Source organism: Ambystoma mexicanum, chromosome 1q (genome assembly GCF_040938575.1).
Source record: "Ambystoma mexicanum isolate Mex_15411 chromosome 1q, UKY_AmexF1_1, whole genome shotgun sequence".
In the NCBI taxonomy this organism is placed as follows: domain Eukaryota; kingdom Metazoa; phylum Chordata; class Amphibia; order Caudata; family Ambystomatidae; genus Ambystoma; species Ambystoma mexicanum.
The window spans coordinates 210,059,931-210,074,059 of NC_090922.1; the positions used below are offsets into that span (position 1 = coordinate 210,059,931).

At 43.7% G+C, this 14,129-nt stretch overlaps 1 protein-coding gene across 1 annotated transcript in view; it reads left to right on the forward strand.

Annotated features, from left to right (window-relative positions):
- The window catches only part of PRKCG (protein kinase C gamma), a 1,699,783-nt gene that overhangs the window by 1,372,971 nt on the left and 312,683 nt on the right, over window positions 1–14,129 (forward strand). Inside the window, exons 7-9 of the mRNA XM_069637367.1 lie at window positions 8,864–8,998; window positions 10,525–10,615; window positions 12,709–12,738. Coding sequence (XP_069493468.1) covers window positions 8,864–8,998; window positions 10,525–10,615; window positions 12,709–12,738 — 256 coding nt within the window. The remainder of the gene's footprint in view (window positions 1–8,863; window positions 8,999–10,524; window positions 10,616–12,708; window positions 12,739–14,129) is intronic.

Here is a 14,129-nt window from a genome sequence, read left to right on the forward strand (position 1 = left end):
CCGGAAGGTAGAAAGTCCCTGCTATGGGCTCGTTCTAACTACCCAATTCTCCCATACATGCACTGGGACAAAGAAAAAGTGACCAAAACATCATTCTGACCCTTGACTAATCACCTACCCATTTCTATGATCTCTGTCATACCACTTGACCACAGTGGGGTGACCTTGCACAAACAAACGTGACCAAATATATGTGTGATCATTGAAAAAAATCACTGTCTCCATTTGCCTGTACCTACATGTTTGCAAAAACGAGGGGGCGGGGGGTTTAAAATCGGTTACTCCCCCAGTATCAAGCACTAATATGCCTGCTGGAGAAATGTGTGCCACGGGTTAGTTACAGGTTCAAATCCCTTGAAGTACAAATGGGCGGACTTCAGATAGTTGTGTATATTCTGTAGTTGATAAATTTAAACCCACTTAGATAGCTCAGGCAGGCAGAGTGACTGCTGCGGACTCCAGAGAGGTTACACAACCTCAGGGATCTGCCGCTAACCTGAAGGCAGCAGGTTTCAAAAGGAAAGACAACTCATCGGTTTGCTGTACCTACTGCACAGTTATGTGTTTAAGCTGGAGGACTTGGACAACTACAGAGAAAGTACAACCGATCCAAGCACCTGACCTGAAGGATCAGGTATTCCAAAGCATGCAAATCACATGTGGTTGGGGATCTAGCAGGGGCAGGGTATCTCCATTCCAACATAACCTAGTTGTAGTATGGGGGAGTGGGATGAGACTACGGGTTGTGTCCCTTTATTACTGCATAATCCCCAGTTTATAGGTGAGAAATAAACAAGTGGGCACTCAAAAATCTGCAGTGCACACCTCCCAAACACCCCAGTAGGGGTAGACACTCACACTCACCCTGCTTATCTTCCTATGTTAGTGTGGGAGTGAATGAAAACAATACAAGTGCTGTAAATGCCCCCTGGGGGGAGCAGGAAGTACTCCATAGTTTTCAGATAATTTCATGTATCATAGAATCATTTTCCTGAAGACCCGTTTGTGCTGGGGGCAGGAGGGGAGGGTGTCCTTGTGGACTGCAGCCGGGGACAATACTCGATAGGAATAGTTCTGTGTAAGGAAATTTCTTGATGGGTAGGTGCTTGGACTATGAAAGTTTGGTTAGCGACCAGCAGCCAAAGGCACACCTCGGGAAGAGAGGGTATTAAATGGAGTTAAGGGGCATTTCCGTAGGGGGGCGAACAGCAATGGTTGCATCACTGGAAAGGGTGCACTCCTGGACGGGGGCATTACATGAGGGAATATCTAGTTAAAAATTGACAAATTGGCAGAGTTTACTCTGGTTTGTGTCTGTAGCAAAGTCCCCAAGGTGTCCCCTGTACCCCCAGATATTATATGTCTCCTACACCCCTGCTCCAGGGGGGTCATGATACTGATATGCAAGCGCACACCTTTGTGCAAAATACTGTGGTTTCTGATAGTAGCGGGTAGGTACATTCTGCTCACTGGCCTCCTCAAGGGTGAATTGGTGGATTTAATAAATGTTTATGCTCCCCTACCGCCTAGTTCCGCTCTGCTTCTAGAATTACAAGACCTTCTTGTTGCTCACATGGTTGATTGGTGGATGGTGGCAGAATATTTTAATGATGTCATGGATCATGCACAGATTAGGTATCTGCTATGGGGTCACCAACTAACCTTTACAACTTTATATGTACCATGAGTATGGTTGATGTATGGTGTGCACTTCACCCCTAAAGTCAATGTGATACCTTCCTTTGTGGAGGGCATTCATCCCTCTCGCACATTGACTCCTTTTTCAGCCAAATGTTTACACCGATCGAGTCTCGGATGCACATTATCTTCCTCATGGCATCTCTGACCATTCCCCTTCTAACTTTGGGCCGGTCACCAATATCCGTGCGCTGTGGTGTGTGAATGCATATTGTTTGGGATTTCCTGCTATTTTGGAACATATTACAGATAAAACTAGTGGGTATTTTGATCTGCATAGGACGTCAATGGATGACCACGTTACAGTATGAGATGCTACAAATCGGTGATCTCGGGGAGGCTATCTCAGTCCTTGCGGCATGTGAAAGGGATAGTCTGGCAAATCTTGTATTGCTAGAGGTGTCGCCTTTGGAATCTCGCTTTGTTGTTGGCCATTCCCCTTAGACACAGAGATTGCTATTGCAAGCTAGGGACTCTTACCGTAACTGCGTGACAGATATTGTTTGGCAATCCCCTCTGGCATCTCAAGCTCGGATACAAGGCTGGGAAGATGTTGGCTTGGTTGGAGAATCAGGATTCTTCCTCAACTTTTGTGCATGCCATAAACATTGAGGGACAAGACACGAAATTGAGGGATGAGGAAATTAGTGAATCCTCAGGACTGAATCAGTCTGACCTATTGGAGGAAATCCCATCACCCACTATTTTGGCCCTTCAAAGGAAGGCCTTGGGCTCCAATAATACGCAATAAGAACTGCTGGCAGCCCCTGACTCCTTCCAGACTGGTAACTCTCGGGGCCCATTGTATTTAAAGCTGAACTGTGGAAACAAATGGGAAAGAGATGCTTTTGATGTTCCAGGCTCGCAGGGATAGAGGGGTATTAGCCCCAAACCTACAACAGGTCACAAGACAGGCAAACCACCGGAATGCTGTTCCTCATACATGCTGATCCTATTGATTAATGCCAAAGCAAAAGTGGTGGTGAAAATGCTTGCATCCTGGTTGATGACTGTGCTGCCCTCATTGGTACATCTGGAAGAAAGTGTATTTCTGCCAGACCTCTTGCTCTGGACAGAGCCGATTCCCTTGACAACCCACTTGCCATGGTAGCAATCGACTTCGAGAAAGCATTTGACTTGGTCTGTTGGGAATTCTTGTGGGCTGTCTCAATGAGGATGGGGTTCAGAGAATTCTTCTTACTGTGGGTGGGTTAAGTTGCTATATGAACATCCGCAGGCAGTATTTAGGGTAAATGGGGTGCTCTTCCCCGTTCGAACGGGGGATGCGCCAAGAGTGTCCTCTCTCGCGGCTGGTTTTCCTTCTTGCTATAGAACTGCTAGTGATATGGTTAAGAGGAGACCCCTTGTGGGAGGGATTTGTCTGACCATTCAGTCGAGAAGATCAAGTGTCGCTTTAAACGGATGACCTTATCCTTTTTTGTGAGAAACCACGCTTTTGTTATCCCATAGTGTTATAAATACTATGGATTTTTGATCAAAATAGGGGTCTCTGTGTAAATTGAAACAAATCTATTCTGTTTCTGGTGCAGGGTGGGACGGAATCAATCCCACCAGTCACCAAATCTTTTTTTGTATCTCTGTATTCGAATATATTGTAACTCTCAAACCTTCCTCAACTTTAAATTGATTCTCATCACAAGGAACTTTGCTGCGGTTATTACATTCTGGGGCTGTCCCACTTTCACTGCTGGGCCGTGCAGCTGTGTTCAATAGGATGGTCCTTCCCAAATAATAGTATGTTGGTCTTGGTGGGAGGGATTGACCTCTCAAATATCCAAAACTATTATTGGGCTTCCCAATTGACTATTGCTAATGAGTGGCTACATAGCAATCACTCCATCCCACATATAGATCTCAAACAATCTTGGCTTATAGAAGAGGATCCACTGCAGACATTGTACTGGGGCAATCCACTCAGTAGCTTGCCATTGGCATTGCAACAGGTTGTTCGCTTGTACCGGTCAGTCACCAAGGTTTTGGGATAGCGGGGAGTGGTCTCTTTGAAGGCTCACTTTTGGGATAATAAGGATCTCCCCGAGATCCAGAAATTGAGTTTTACCAGACGATGGGCGATTAAGCACATCTGTAAGTCGCAGAATGTGATTACTGAGAGTCGCATGATGCCCTTCGAGCTGCTACAACGGTTGTCATTGGTGACTTATGATCGATTCTTGCATATGTAGTTCAAACTTGCTATGTCTATGCAGTTCTGGGATGGGCTTGATTTCCCTGCCCTGTCGCCCCTAGAAGCTCATATAAAGGCAGACTTGATCCGTAGGTAAGCCATTTCTCCACTCTACCAGATTATTCTCAAATTTGACTAGGTTACTCTCTCTTTTGAGCCTCACTCCCTCTGAAACCTTAAGAAAAAATGGGAAATCGATGTTGGCCCACTATAAACGGAGGACTGGCGGGAGGCCCTCATGCTCCCACTTGAGATAGCAATCCCAGAATGACCCAGACTGGTCCAACTGAAAATGTTCCATTTGGTTTACAATGCCCTCAATTTCCTTTTTAAGTGTGACCATGCTGTGTCTCTGGACTGCGTGTGCTGTCAGGTATCATGGGGTTTCTTCTACCATTTAATATGGCAATGATCGGTGATACAAACTTGTTGGCAAACTTTCTTTATGCGTTCACCAATGGTATTTGCCCAAAAACTGTCCACTGATCCAAAACTCTGTTTGTTAGATATTGGGGGTGACTCTTCCTTCTCTACCTTCTCTCGATACAAACAACTCCTCGTGTCGACTGCATGGCTTTCACGAAAAGTAACATTGCAATAACATGGCGGCTGCGTACACCTCCGACATTGTCTACATGGGAATGTGATATGGATAACTGTATGCTAATGGACAAGCGGTTAAATAGATACTGGGGCTGCCCCAGAAATATAGGAAAATATGGGACAAATGGGATTCCAATGGTAGAGACTTGTATGTGTCTATGTTGGATTATGTCTATCTGTTTAAATTGTATGGAGATGGACAATGTTTTGTTTAGTATGTAGTCGCACACGGTTCGTTTTGATTATCTTGACTGATATATTTTGCATTCTGTTCTTCGAGTATGTAATTGGCGTTGTTTTATATTATTTCAAAAATCATTTTGTTTGTTTGTTTGTTTGTTTATTTATTTATATTGCGCACCAGACCCTTAGGTTACCGGGCGCAGCAACAAGTATATGCGAAGCTTACAATGTTACAATGTTATATAAATGAATTTACAATATTACACCATATTGCACAAGTTACAAGAATGTACAGATAAAGATTTGCCGTATTTACATGAATGTACAGTTAGCAACATACAGGATTTGCGGTAATAAGCATAAAGGTTGATGTCACGTCAGGGTGCATTGGGTCGGACTACACTTGTGAGTGTTCGGGTGTTAAGTCGTTGTTGGCGATAATGTGTTTGATAAGGTTCCTTCTGAAATGGGGGAAGGGTTGGTCAGCTCTTAGGTTAGGTGGCAGGGCGTTCCACAGGTTAGCAGCTTTCACAGGGAAGCAGGCGCCACCAATTTTGGCGAGTCTGAATCTAGGTACTGCCAAACAATTGGAATTGGCGATTCTCATGGGTCTATTAGAAGTTTTTCTTTTTATTTTGTCCATTAAGTAGCTGGGAGCTGCATTATTTAAGGCCTTATGGGTTAATGATATCATTTTTAGCTGGATTTTATTCTCCGTAGAGAGCCATTTATGTTGCCGCCTAGTCGAGGAGATATGCTCCCTCTTTTTTATTCCTAATGCAGCTCTGAGAGCATTATTTTGTAGAATTTGAAGTCTTAGGGTAGTGGCTTTATTGGCGCTACTGTATAGGGCATTACAGTAGTCTAGTCGGGAAAGAATTAAGGCTCTAGCCAGGATTAGGCAGCTGGTATTGGACAGGAAGGGCTTGCCTGCTCTGATCAATTTACAAGTGTAGGCAGTAGTGGAGGCTAGGGAGTTTACCTGTTTAGTGAAGGACAGGGTAGAGTCGAGATAGAAACCAAGTGTCTTTACTTCCCTCGAGACTTTAATGGCATTTCCGTCTATGCTGAAGGCTGAGTAATCCGGGCCCAATTTGTTAATATTAGCTTGTGTGCCCAGAATGATCAACTCTGTCTTATCATCATTCAGGCAAAGACCGTGAGTGGCCATCCATGCCTGAATGATGAGATACACTCTATTCACCAACTCCCCATCCCTGCTGTGATCCCCAGAAAGTGGGAAGAGAATCTGTGTATCATCTGCATAGTTAGTGTAGGTGATACCGAGATTGTCCAGATCGTCGAACAGAGGTTTGGTGAATATATTGTAGAGGGTCGGAGAGACGCAGGATCCCTGAGGGACTCCACAAGTAATAGGTATAGGGTCAGCTGCTGCCGAAGGGGAAAAGACTCTCATAGTTCTCTCACTTAGAAAGGATTCTATCCAACTGATGGCTTGGGTGGAGAAGTGAGCGGCAACGTCCAGGTGTTTGCAGAGGACTTTGTGGTCCACAAGATCAAACGCAGCTGAGAGATCTAGTAGGAGGAGGAGGGCTGTCTTGCCCTGATCTCTCAGTTCGTCTATTTGGGCCTTTAAGTCAATCAGGGCTGTTTCCGTTCCGTGTAGTGGGCGGAAGCCAGATTGTCTAGTTCCTAGTAGTTTGTGCAGTTCAAGGTAGTTTTGAATCTGTATATAGGCCACTTTGTCCAGGATCTTTAGCAGAAACGGAACTGTGGTGATTGGGCGGTAATTGGTGGGGATAAGAGGATCTAGAGTTTGCTTTTTAAGCAACGGGAGCACCCAGGATTGTTTTAGATTAGCTGGGATGATGCCTGTAGAGAAGGATGCATTGACCAGTTTGGAGATAAATGGTGATAGGTCTCTGGCAGCGTCTTTTATTAGCTGTGCTGGGCAGATGTCACCTTTGCAGTTGGATGGTTTGAGGGTGAGGATAATTTTTTCAATCTCAAGTGTGGAAGTTTTGGTGAAGGAAAATTTGGTATGTTGAGGCATGTGGATCGCCTTAGGTGGTGACAGTGTAGGGAGTTTAAGCGAGTCTTTTTTCAGTTGAATTTTGTTTTGGAGGGTAGTGATTTTATTAGATAGAGCATATTGGATGTCAGAACACCAGGTCTGATCTTTAGTGCAAGTGTCTGGTATGGCAATAGGTGACTCAAGTTCCTTTAGGATGGAGAAGAGTTCCTTCATGCTTGATTTAGAATTGGCGATACGATCGTTGTATGAGTTTTTCTTAGCCAGACAGACTGCGTTTTTGTATTGACGGGAGATAGATATTAGGTTAGCCTTGTTCTCAGCAGTTGCACATATTTTCCAGTTGGATTCATATTTTCTTTTGGTGAGGCGTAAGGCCTTGAGTTCGGGTGTGAACCATTTATTTAGATGGGCTTTGGGTTTACTTGTGCGCATTTTAAGTGGGGCAATTTTGTCCAAGGTATCAGTCATAATTTTGTTATACTCGTGAACTAAAGTGCCGGGGTCTAGATTGTCAGGCAAGGCGTTTAAGGTTGGAAGAATAGCAGGTATGACATTATCTATTGTCATAATCTTTTTGTTTCTTGTGGGGCATGAAGGTGCCATGGGGACGACTGTAGCGGATGGTTGGGAGGTTAGGAGGTCAAAGGACACTAATGAGTGGTCAGACCATGATAAAGCCGAGATAGAGGAGATGACTGTAGTACAGTTAGAGTCAGCGATCCAGTCTAATATTCTACCTTTTGTATGGGTAGGGTTGTTGACTTTTTGGAAGAAGCCTAGGGAATTAATAGCTTGGGCGATGGTCGCGGCATGCACATCTGTTTTGTCGTTAAATCCTAAGTTAAAATCCCCTAATACCAGCAATTGAGAGGTGGTTTTAGCATTGAGGGTTAGTAACTTGTGTAGATCCTCTTCGAAGGTCCCAAGCGGGCCTGGAGGTCTATAGATTAGGTGAATAGTTAGGGATTGATTATTATTTATAAGGAGTTTAGCAGTGAGGGCTTCACAGGATTGTAGCGTTAGTGCAGGGGCTAGTCTTAGTGAGAGGCTTGATTTAGAGATAATGGCAATTCCGCCTCCGCGGGTGCCCTCTCGGTCTTGTCTGCATATAGTGTAGCCGTCAGGTATGGCTAACATAAGTGATGGGCCTGCTGCCTGGTGTAGCCAGGTTTCAGTTATAGCAATGAAGTCCAGGTTATTCTCAGTGATTAGATCAGCTATCTCAAGGGCATGTGCAACTAGTGACCTGGCATTGAGAAGTGCTCCTTTATAGGAATGGTCATTAGTTTCCTCTTTGGTAAGTGTAGGATTAGGAGTGTTTATAGCACTGGATTTAGTCTTGGGCACAGGTATTTGGGTGAGCGTTGAAGCTCGGGTGCGGTTGGAGGCGTAGCCTGTATTGCCAATTTGGTGTTTCATATCAGAATTTGTAAGAAGGAGGAGTCGTCATTAAAAACACAATTTAAAAAAGAGTAACTCCAACCTTCTATACACTGTAGAAATAAAGCTGTTTTTCTTATGTGCTGGCTCCCTACCTGCCCATGTTCTAAAAATGCACCTGAAGCCTAATTCAGACCATCACCCCAGTGTGCCCAAAGAAATACGGCCCATTCCAGTCACTGCTTGCTTTGACAAGAGTTCATAAGTGGCAGCCATGTTCCCAGTGCACCACTGTATGGCATGGGGTGCCACAAGAGGGTTTCCCATGTACAGATCTGGTGTCCCTCAACACCATCCCTTTCACCACACGCTGGGTGCAGCTGGTTCTCAATTCAATCCTGAAATTATATAGATCAGGACACTGCATAGGATGTCTTTAGTATGCAGTGGCCACGGAACCCTGGCCCTTCTAGCCATCCGACCAGGGAGGAACATAGTTTGATTTAGTTTGCTAACTGTAAACTAGTTAGTCTGGATTAATGTATCCATCTTAAATCTTCAAATCACTTAACCCTTCACTATTCATTATACCATTCACTATACCATTATAATCAAATTATAATTATAATTATCAAAAATTCACTATACCATTATAGATACGTTTTTCACTGGTCACAAATTGCATTCCAGAAGGCTGTAAATGAATCTAAAGACATCTGAATTTGTTAAAAGGACATGAAGTCAACTGTGGCCTGGATAATGTTTTACCTGTTTGCGGGACATCTTTTTTTTTTTAGCACCCTGAGACCGGGTGACATTGATCGGCGCCTTTCCATAGAGGTTTGGGACTGGGACCGTACCACTCGAAATGACTTCATGGGGTCCATCTCGTTTGGAATCTCGGAGCTCTTGAAGAACAACGTCAATTGCTGGTGAGTATCCGCCTCCTCTGGCTCCTGCAGTGCCGAGGCGTGATCTGTGCTGTCGGGGAAATGTTTCTGGGCAGACTAGATACACTTTCACAGAAACTGTTAGTTAGTGCTATTGAATGGGCAGGAATGTTTCACTCAGAGGGAAATTGGTGGAAACATATTGGAATAACTAGAAAAAAAGAAAAACGTGTATAACAGTTAATTTAGAAGTGTTCGATAAACAAGCTCAATCTTTTTGGAAACAATACATATAATACAGTTTGAAAAAAGTTTGGAATCGTTAACTAAAGAGCTATACAGTTTCTATGGAGTGAGCAAGATGGAATAGTTACCTGCAATAAAATAAACGTTAACATGCAGTGTCATTTGTGTACAATATTTTGGGGAAATGTCAAGGAGTATCACTTTCACAACTTTTCTAACTTTACTCAAATTCATGTCGTTTTAGGAAGTGAAATGTGACAGTCATTCACATCTGTCATTTTTTTTCTCCATATTAAGTTTTATTAACATTTACGCAGCACATCTGTCATTTTTAACGTGTATGACACAATCCCCAGAAGACCCCACTCATCCCTATCACAGCCCCCACATTGTTCAGCCAGCTTGAGGCCTGCTGGGCCATTAAACGAGCCCATGTGTTACCCCAAAACAACAACTCTCTCCTTCCTGATCATTGAAAGTACACTAGCCACTTAAATCCTAGGATGGTCACTGGGGGCTGTTGAGCGACTCAGAGAAACTAGTGGCCTTTAGTGTCGTGTGTTTCTTTGTTTAAGATTATTTCCTCAGATCTAAACCTTGACAATGTTATTTCACCGTGTTCCCAACATTTCCTGATGTCCCACCTGAGCCCCACTTCGAGAAAGTAATATGTGAGGATAACTGTGCTTTGCCATGTTACACATTTCTGACATGTAATTCATTACCAGAGCTAACCACAGAACGGCACACATCGGCACCCACATGGCTGTCATTCTGATTGTATTGCAATGATTTTACAGGGCAAGGAGTATAAGCACCAGTTTGTCTGCAATACCCTGCACAGCAGATCTCTTACTCTCTCTCTTTATTTTCCTACGTTCATCTCTTTGGGTATTTGTGTCTTTGCCCGTTCCTCCCCGGCGTGTGTTCTGTGTCTGTTCCTCTCTCTCCCTCAAAATGTGTGTGTGTTTCTTTGCTGTTGTGAATTCTGGCCATGTACCTTGTGTCTTCCTTACACTTTCCCTCTGCCTCGTGTTCTTTAACTGGTTGGCTCCCCGTTTTCCTCCAATACTTCTCTTTTGGGTTGTTACCATTTCGCATCATTCCTCTTTCTCATCCTTCTACGGCTTCTTGTCCCTCTTTGCCCCCTTCCTTCTCCTAACCACCTATGTTGTGTGTCCTTTCCATTCACTTTATTTCTCTTATCTGGTCTGTTTATGCTCTGTTGTGCATTTCCTTATCACCCTCATGCGCTGTTTCTCCCCTACCAAATCGCCCTGCACTGTTTCGTCTGTTGGCCCACACCACCATGTTCCTCTCAGGTACAAGTTACTGAATCAAGAAGAAGGAGAGTATTACAATGTCCCAGTAGCGGATGACGACGAGGATCTTGCACTGCGCCAAAAGTTTGAGGTATACCTTACTCTACACTCAGTTGATTGGGAGCAAGTTCCCAGAGAAGACTTGGTCATAGAATTTATTCCGCAGCCCAAATGCACTGTTATTGAGATTACTTTGAATGGCTTTTTCTGTTATTTTTCAAGAGGATTTGTGGAGGCAAGACGCTCCTAGAGCATACAGGTCTACTGTTCATGTCCTGTCTTTGACTGGTATACGGCCAGCTTTCCCAGTGTGTAGAATCCAAACTCGGTTGAAGTGGAGGGATTAAGAAGTGTGTTGATGTTTCATTGCTAGCAGGGCCGTTTTACAAGTCGGATTTTTTGGATTTTGTTTTTCCAGTGGAATAATCTTCCTAGAAATTCTAAATTCTGTTCTGAATTTCATAGCTTAAACATAAGCTTAAAAAAATAAATAATAATAATATGCCAAGAAGAATTTCTGAATAGGACATTCTGATACAGATGGACATTTTGAGCAGATAGGTCCTTGTTAATGGAATGCCCCAAACCAATAACTGATAGAAATTAACATTTAAGAGAAAATATGGCTATAATCTTACAAAACTCATTGTTCTGGAATACTTCAATTGGGAATATTTTCCTCTTATTTCTGACATATTTTAAAAAGCAAAAATGTTACTTTCTCTGCATTCCAGAGGGATTTTTATGTAGCATTCGTTGGATTTGCAATTGGACGGGTAAAATGCTGCCTTAGGAATTCAAGTGAACATTTCTGCCGCATTCATATGCAGCGGAACGGCCCTAACTCTTGCTGTTCTGAATTCTGGTAGAATCTGTAAGCCGAGGGGGCTTAGAAGTGACACAAACTCTTTTCAATGACCCTGGTGGTGGTAAAACATGCAGAGGAAGCACTAACACAGAGTTCCCGGCGATGGGTTGTTTTGGGTTTGTTTCCTCAGATGAAGCGACAACAGAGCCGAAAATCCACTCCAGGATTTCACCGCTCCTTGTAGGCACACCAGCAGGGTCTCCATATAATGGCGGCCACCGTTACTGATCACTGCCAGGGGCACGTGCTCGTTTTATGCTTAGCACAAGATAGGGTCTGAGAACCCTGAATATATAGGCCATTTGCCATTTTAGGCTTTAAAACGGCAGAGAGATTTTCTGGCACTCTCCAGATGCCCCTGTATGAGCGGTATATCATTCTGGGAGTGCAGTTCTGTCAAAGCTGGTAATCTGGGCCTCTGTTAGAAAGGGTGCCACACTCTCATAAATGTGTCTTTGCCATTCTGGACCTGCCGGTCTCTTCATGTACTTCCAGTGTTAGCATTGAGGAACAGAGATTTTTTTTTTTTTATTGGAATTCTTCTTTAGCGCTGGGCCTACCCAGAGGTTCTCAGAGCACCTTACATGGTTCAAAGTTTGAAAAGGTGGGAGTTGAAAAAAAGAAGTTACAAAATGTTTTCAGGAAATGATAGGAAGAATAGGATAGACAAGTGATAGCAGTGGACATACAGATGTCAGTTAGTGAGTGGACAACTCGCCTCACAATAATGGCTCATGCTTTCTTTAGCTCTCTTTTCCTCTTTCTGTTCCTCTTGTGAACATCCTATCTTTCTCTTGCTCTTCTTCACCCTCTCCATTTCTATATTTCCTTTCCTTCTCTTCCTCTTTCTGTTCTTTACTTCCACTCTTCTGCTGCTTTGCTCTCTTTTTCTACCGCCTCTGAGACGTTCTCTGATTTTCTGTAGCTCAGTGATGGTTTTCTTTCTCTTGCCGCACTCTCTAGCTCACTTTTCCCTATCTGTGTGTTTACGAGGTGAGTTTTATTCAGTAGTCATGCGCAAACACACACACAGACCCTAGTTCTCTTTCTTGTCTCGTTTTTTCACTCTCTCCACCTATATTAAACACTAATCCTCTCTCTTGGCCTTTTCTCTTTTCCTCAATCTCAGTCTACGTTATTATTCACTTGCTTGATTCTCTGCCTATAGCATTTCTTTGGAACTATTGCCTCTCTCACCGCTTTCCCTTCTCTCAATCTCTCCCAGTCTGTATGCGATTAATTGGCACAGCGCATTCAGCGTGATTCATTTTATTTCACATGGTTTTTACTTAATAACTTTTTTTCTTTTCTTTCAGGCTTGCAATTTTCCCTTGGAACTATATGAGGTAACGTTTCTTATGCTGATTGTTGTTAAAGTTCAAGTCGTTTTCACACTTGCAATGACCTAGATTTCCAGTGGGGCCAGAGTAGAACCTATCCCGCCAGACCCGACATTTCACTGATTTTGCCTCAGCCCTGTTGTCATTTCAGAGGCACTGACCTGTCAGTAAATATCCAGCTCTTCTGATAGGCCAGTCAGCCTTTGAAGCCGCAGTCCTGTGTGCATCGATTCTTTCCTGTCTCTTTTTTGGGCATGCACATTTACTCCTGAATAACCATCACATCGGAGGTGAATATGTGCATTCAACAATTGCGGGCTTTGCTCAGGTGACTCCGATCTCAGCCTGATAATGGAGACCACTGGACCAATGCGATTTTAGCACACATTTATGTGTAATTCCTGCAGGCCACAGGTTCAGGAGCTGCAGCCTGGCCTTGCTCTGCATACTTTGGCTTTTCAGATATTTTGCCCCAAGACTTCAATGATCCTTCACCATTGACAATACTAGCTAGGGGTACCCGGAGGAGAAGGGGGTGGGGGCCAAAAAGGGAGGTGCGGGGGGATTTACCTGAAAAGCAGCAGGGTTATTCGGGTAGCAATGGAGCAGAAAAGCCCACCTGTGTGTTGACTCCTCCCACAGGGGTACAGCATTCAGTGTGTTGTGGGATGCTGCTGTTGCCCTTAGTCGATAGGTGTGTTTATTTGGCAAACATGGCCCTTTCAAACTTGTTACAAGTTTTTGTTAATTTTTTTTTACAATGTTCAGCCAACTCTTGTGCGGGATGAAAAATGTGGTGATCACTAACACGCCATAAAAGAATGTTTATTTGGGATGTGTCCTTTAAAGCATCCCTTTAGAGTCTCCAGCTTTACGTAGTATGCCCGCATCCACGCCCACTGAAAGCACACAGACCCAGTTACTCCCCACATTTGTCTTTGCACTTAATTATTGAACAGCATAGAGAGTTCTTTTGAGAGAGGGCAGTCTGGCTGCACGTACATGGATGCCAATCAATAATTTGTCATTTTATTTCGGATTAAGATTGAAATCATTGGGTGAGACTGCGTACTACTCTAGATCTCCAACCTTTCCACATTCATGTAACATGAGAAATAAAACATTTCTGTTCAACAAGTTTCCCCTTACCCACTAGCTTATGGTTTACTCATTATGTGATCCCCCAGCTGTTTCAGACTTCAACTCCCATCAACCCTACCCAGCATGTCAGTAGTGAAGAATCACGACATTTGTAGTCCAAACCACGAGCTCATTCCTCGTTTCCTTAAATTTCAAAAGACACCCTCTTGGGCTTTGATTATGGTGGGAAATAAACCTTTAATAGCCATTCAGAACGTCTCAGAAATGTATGCCTTGGGTGTGTAGAAATGTGAATA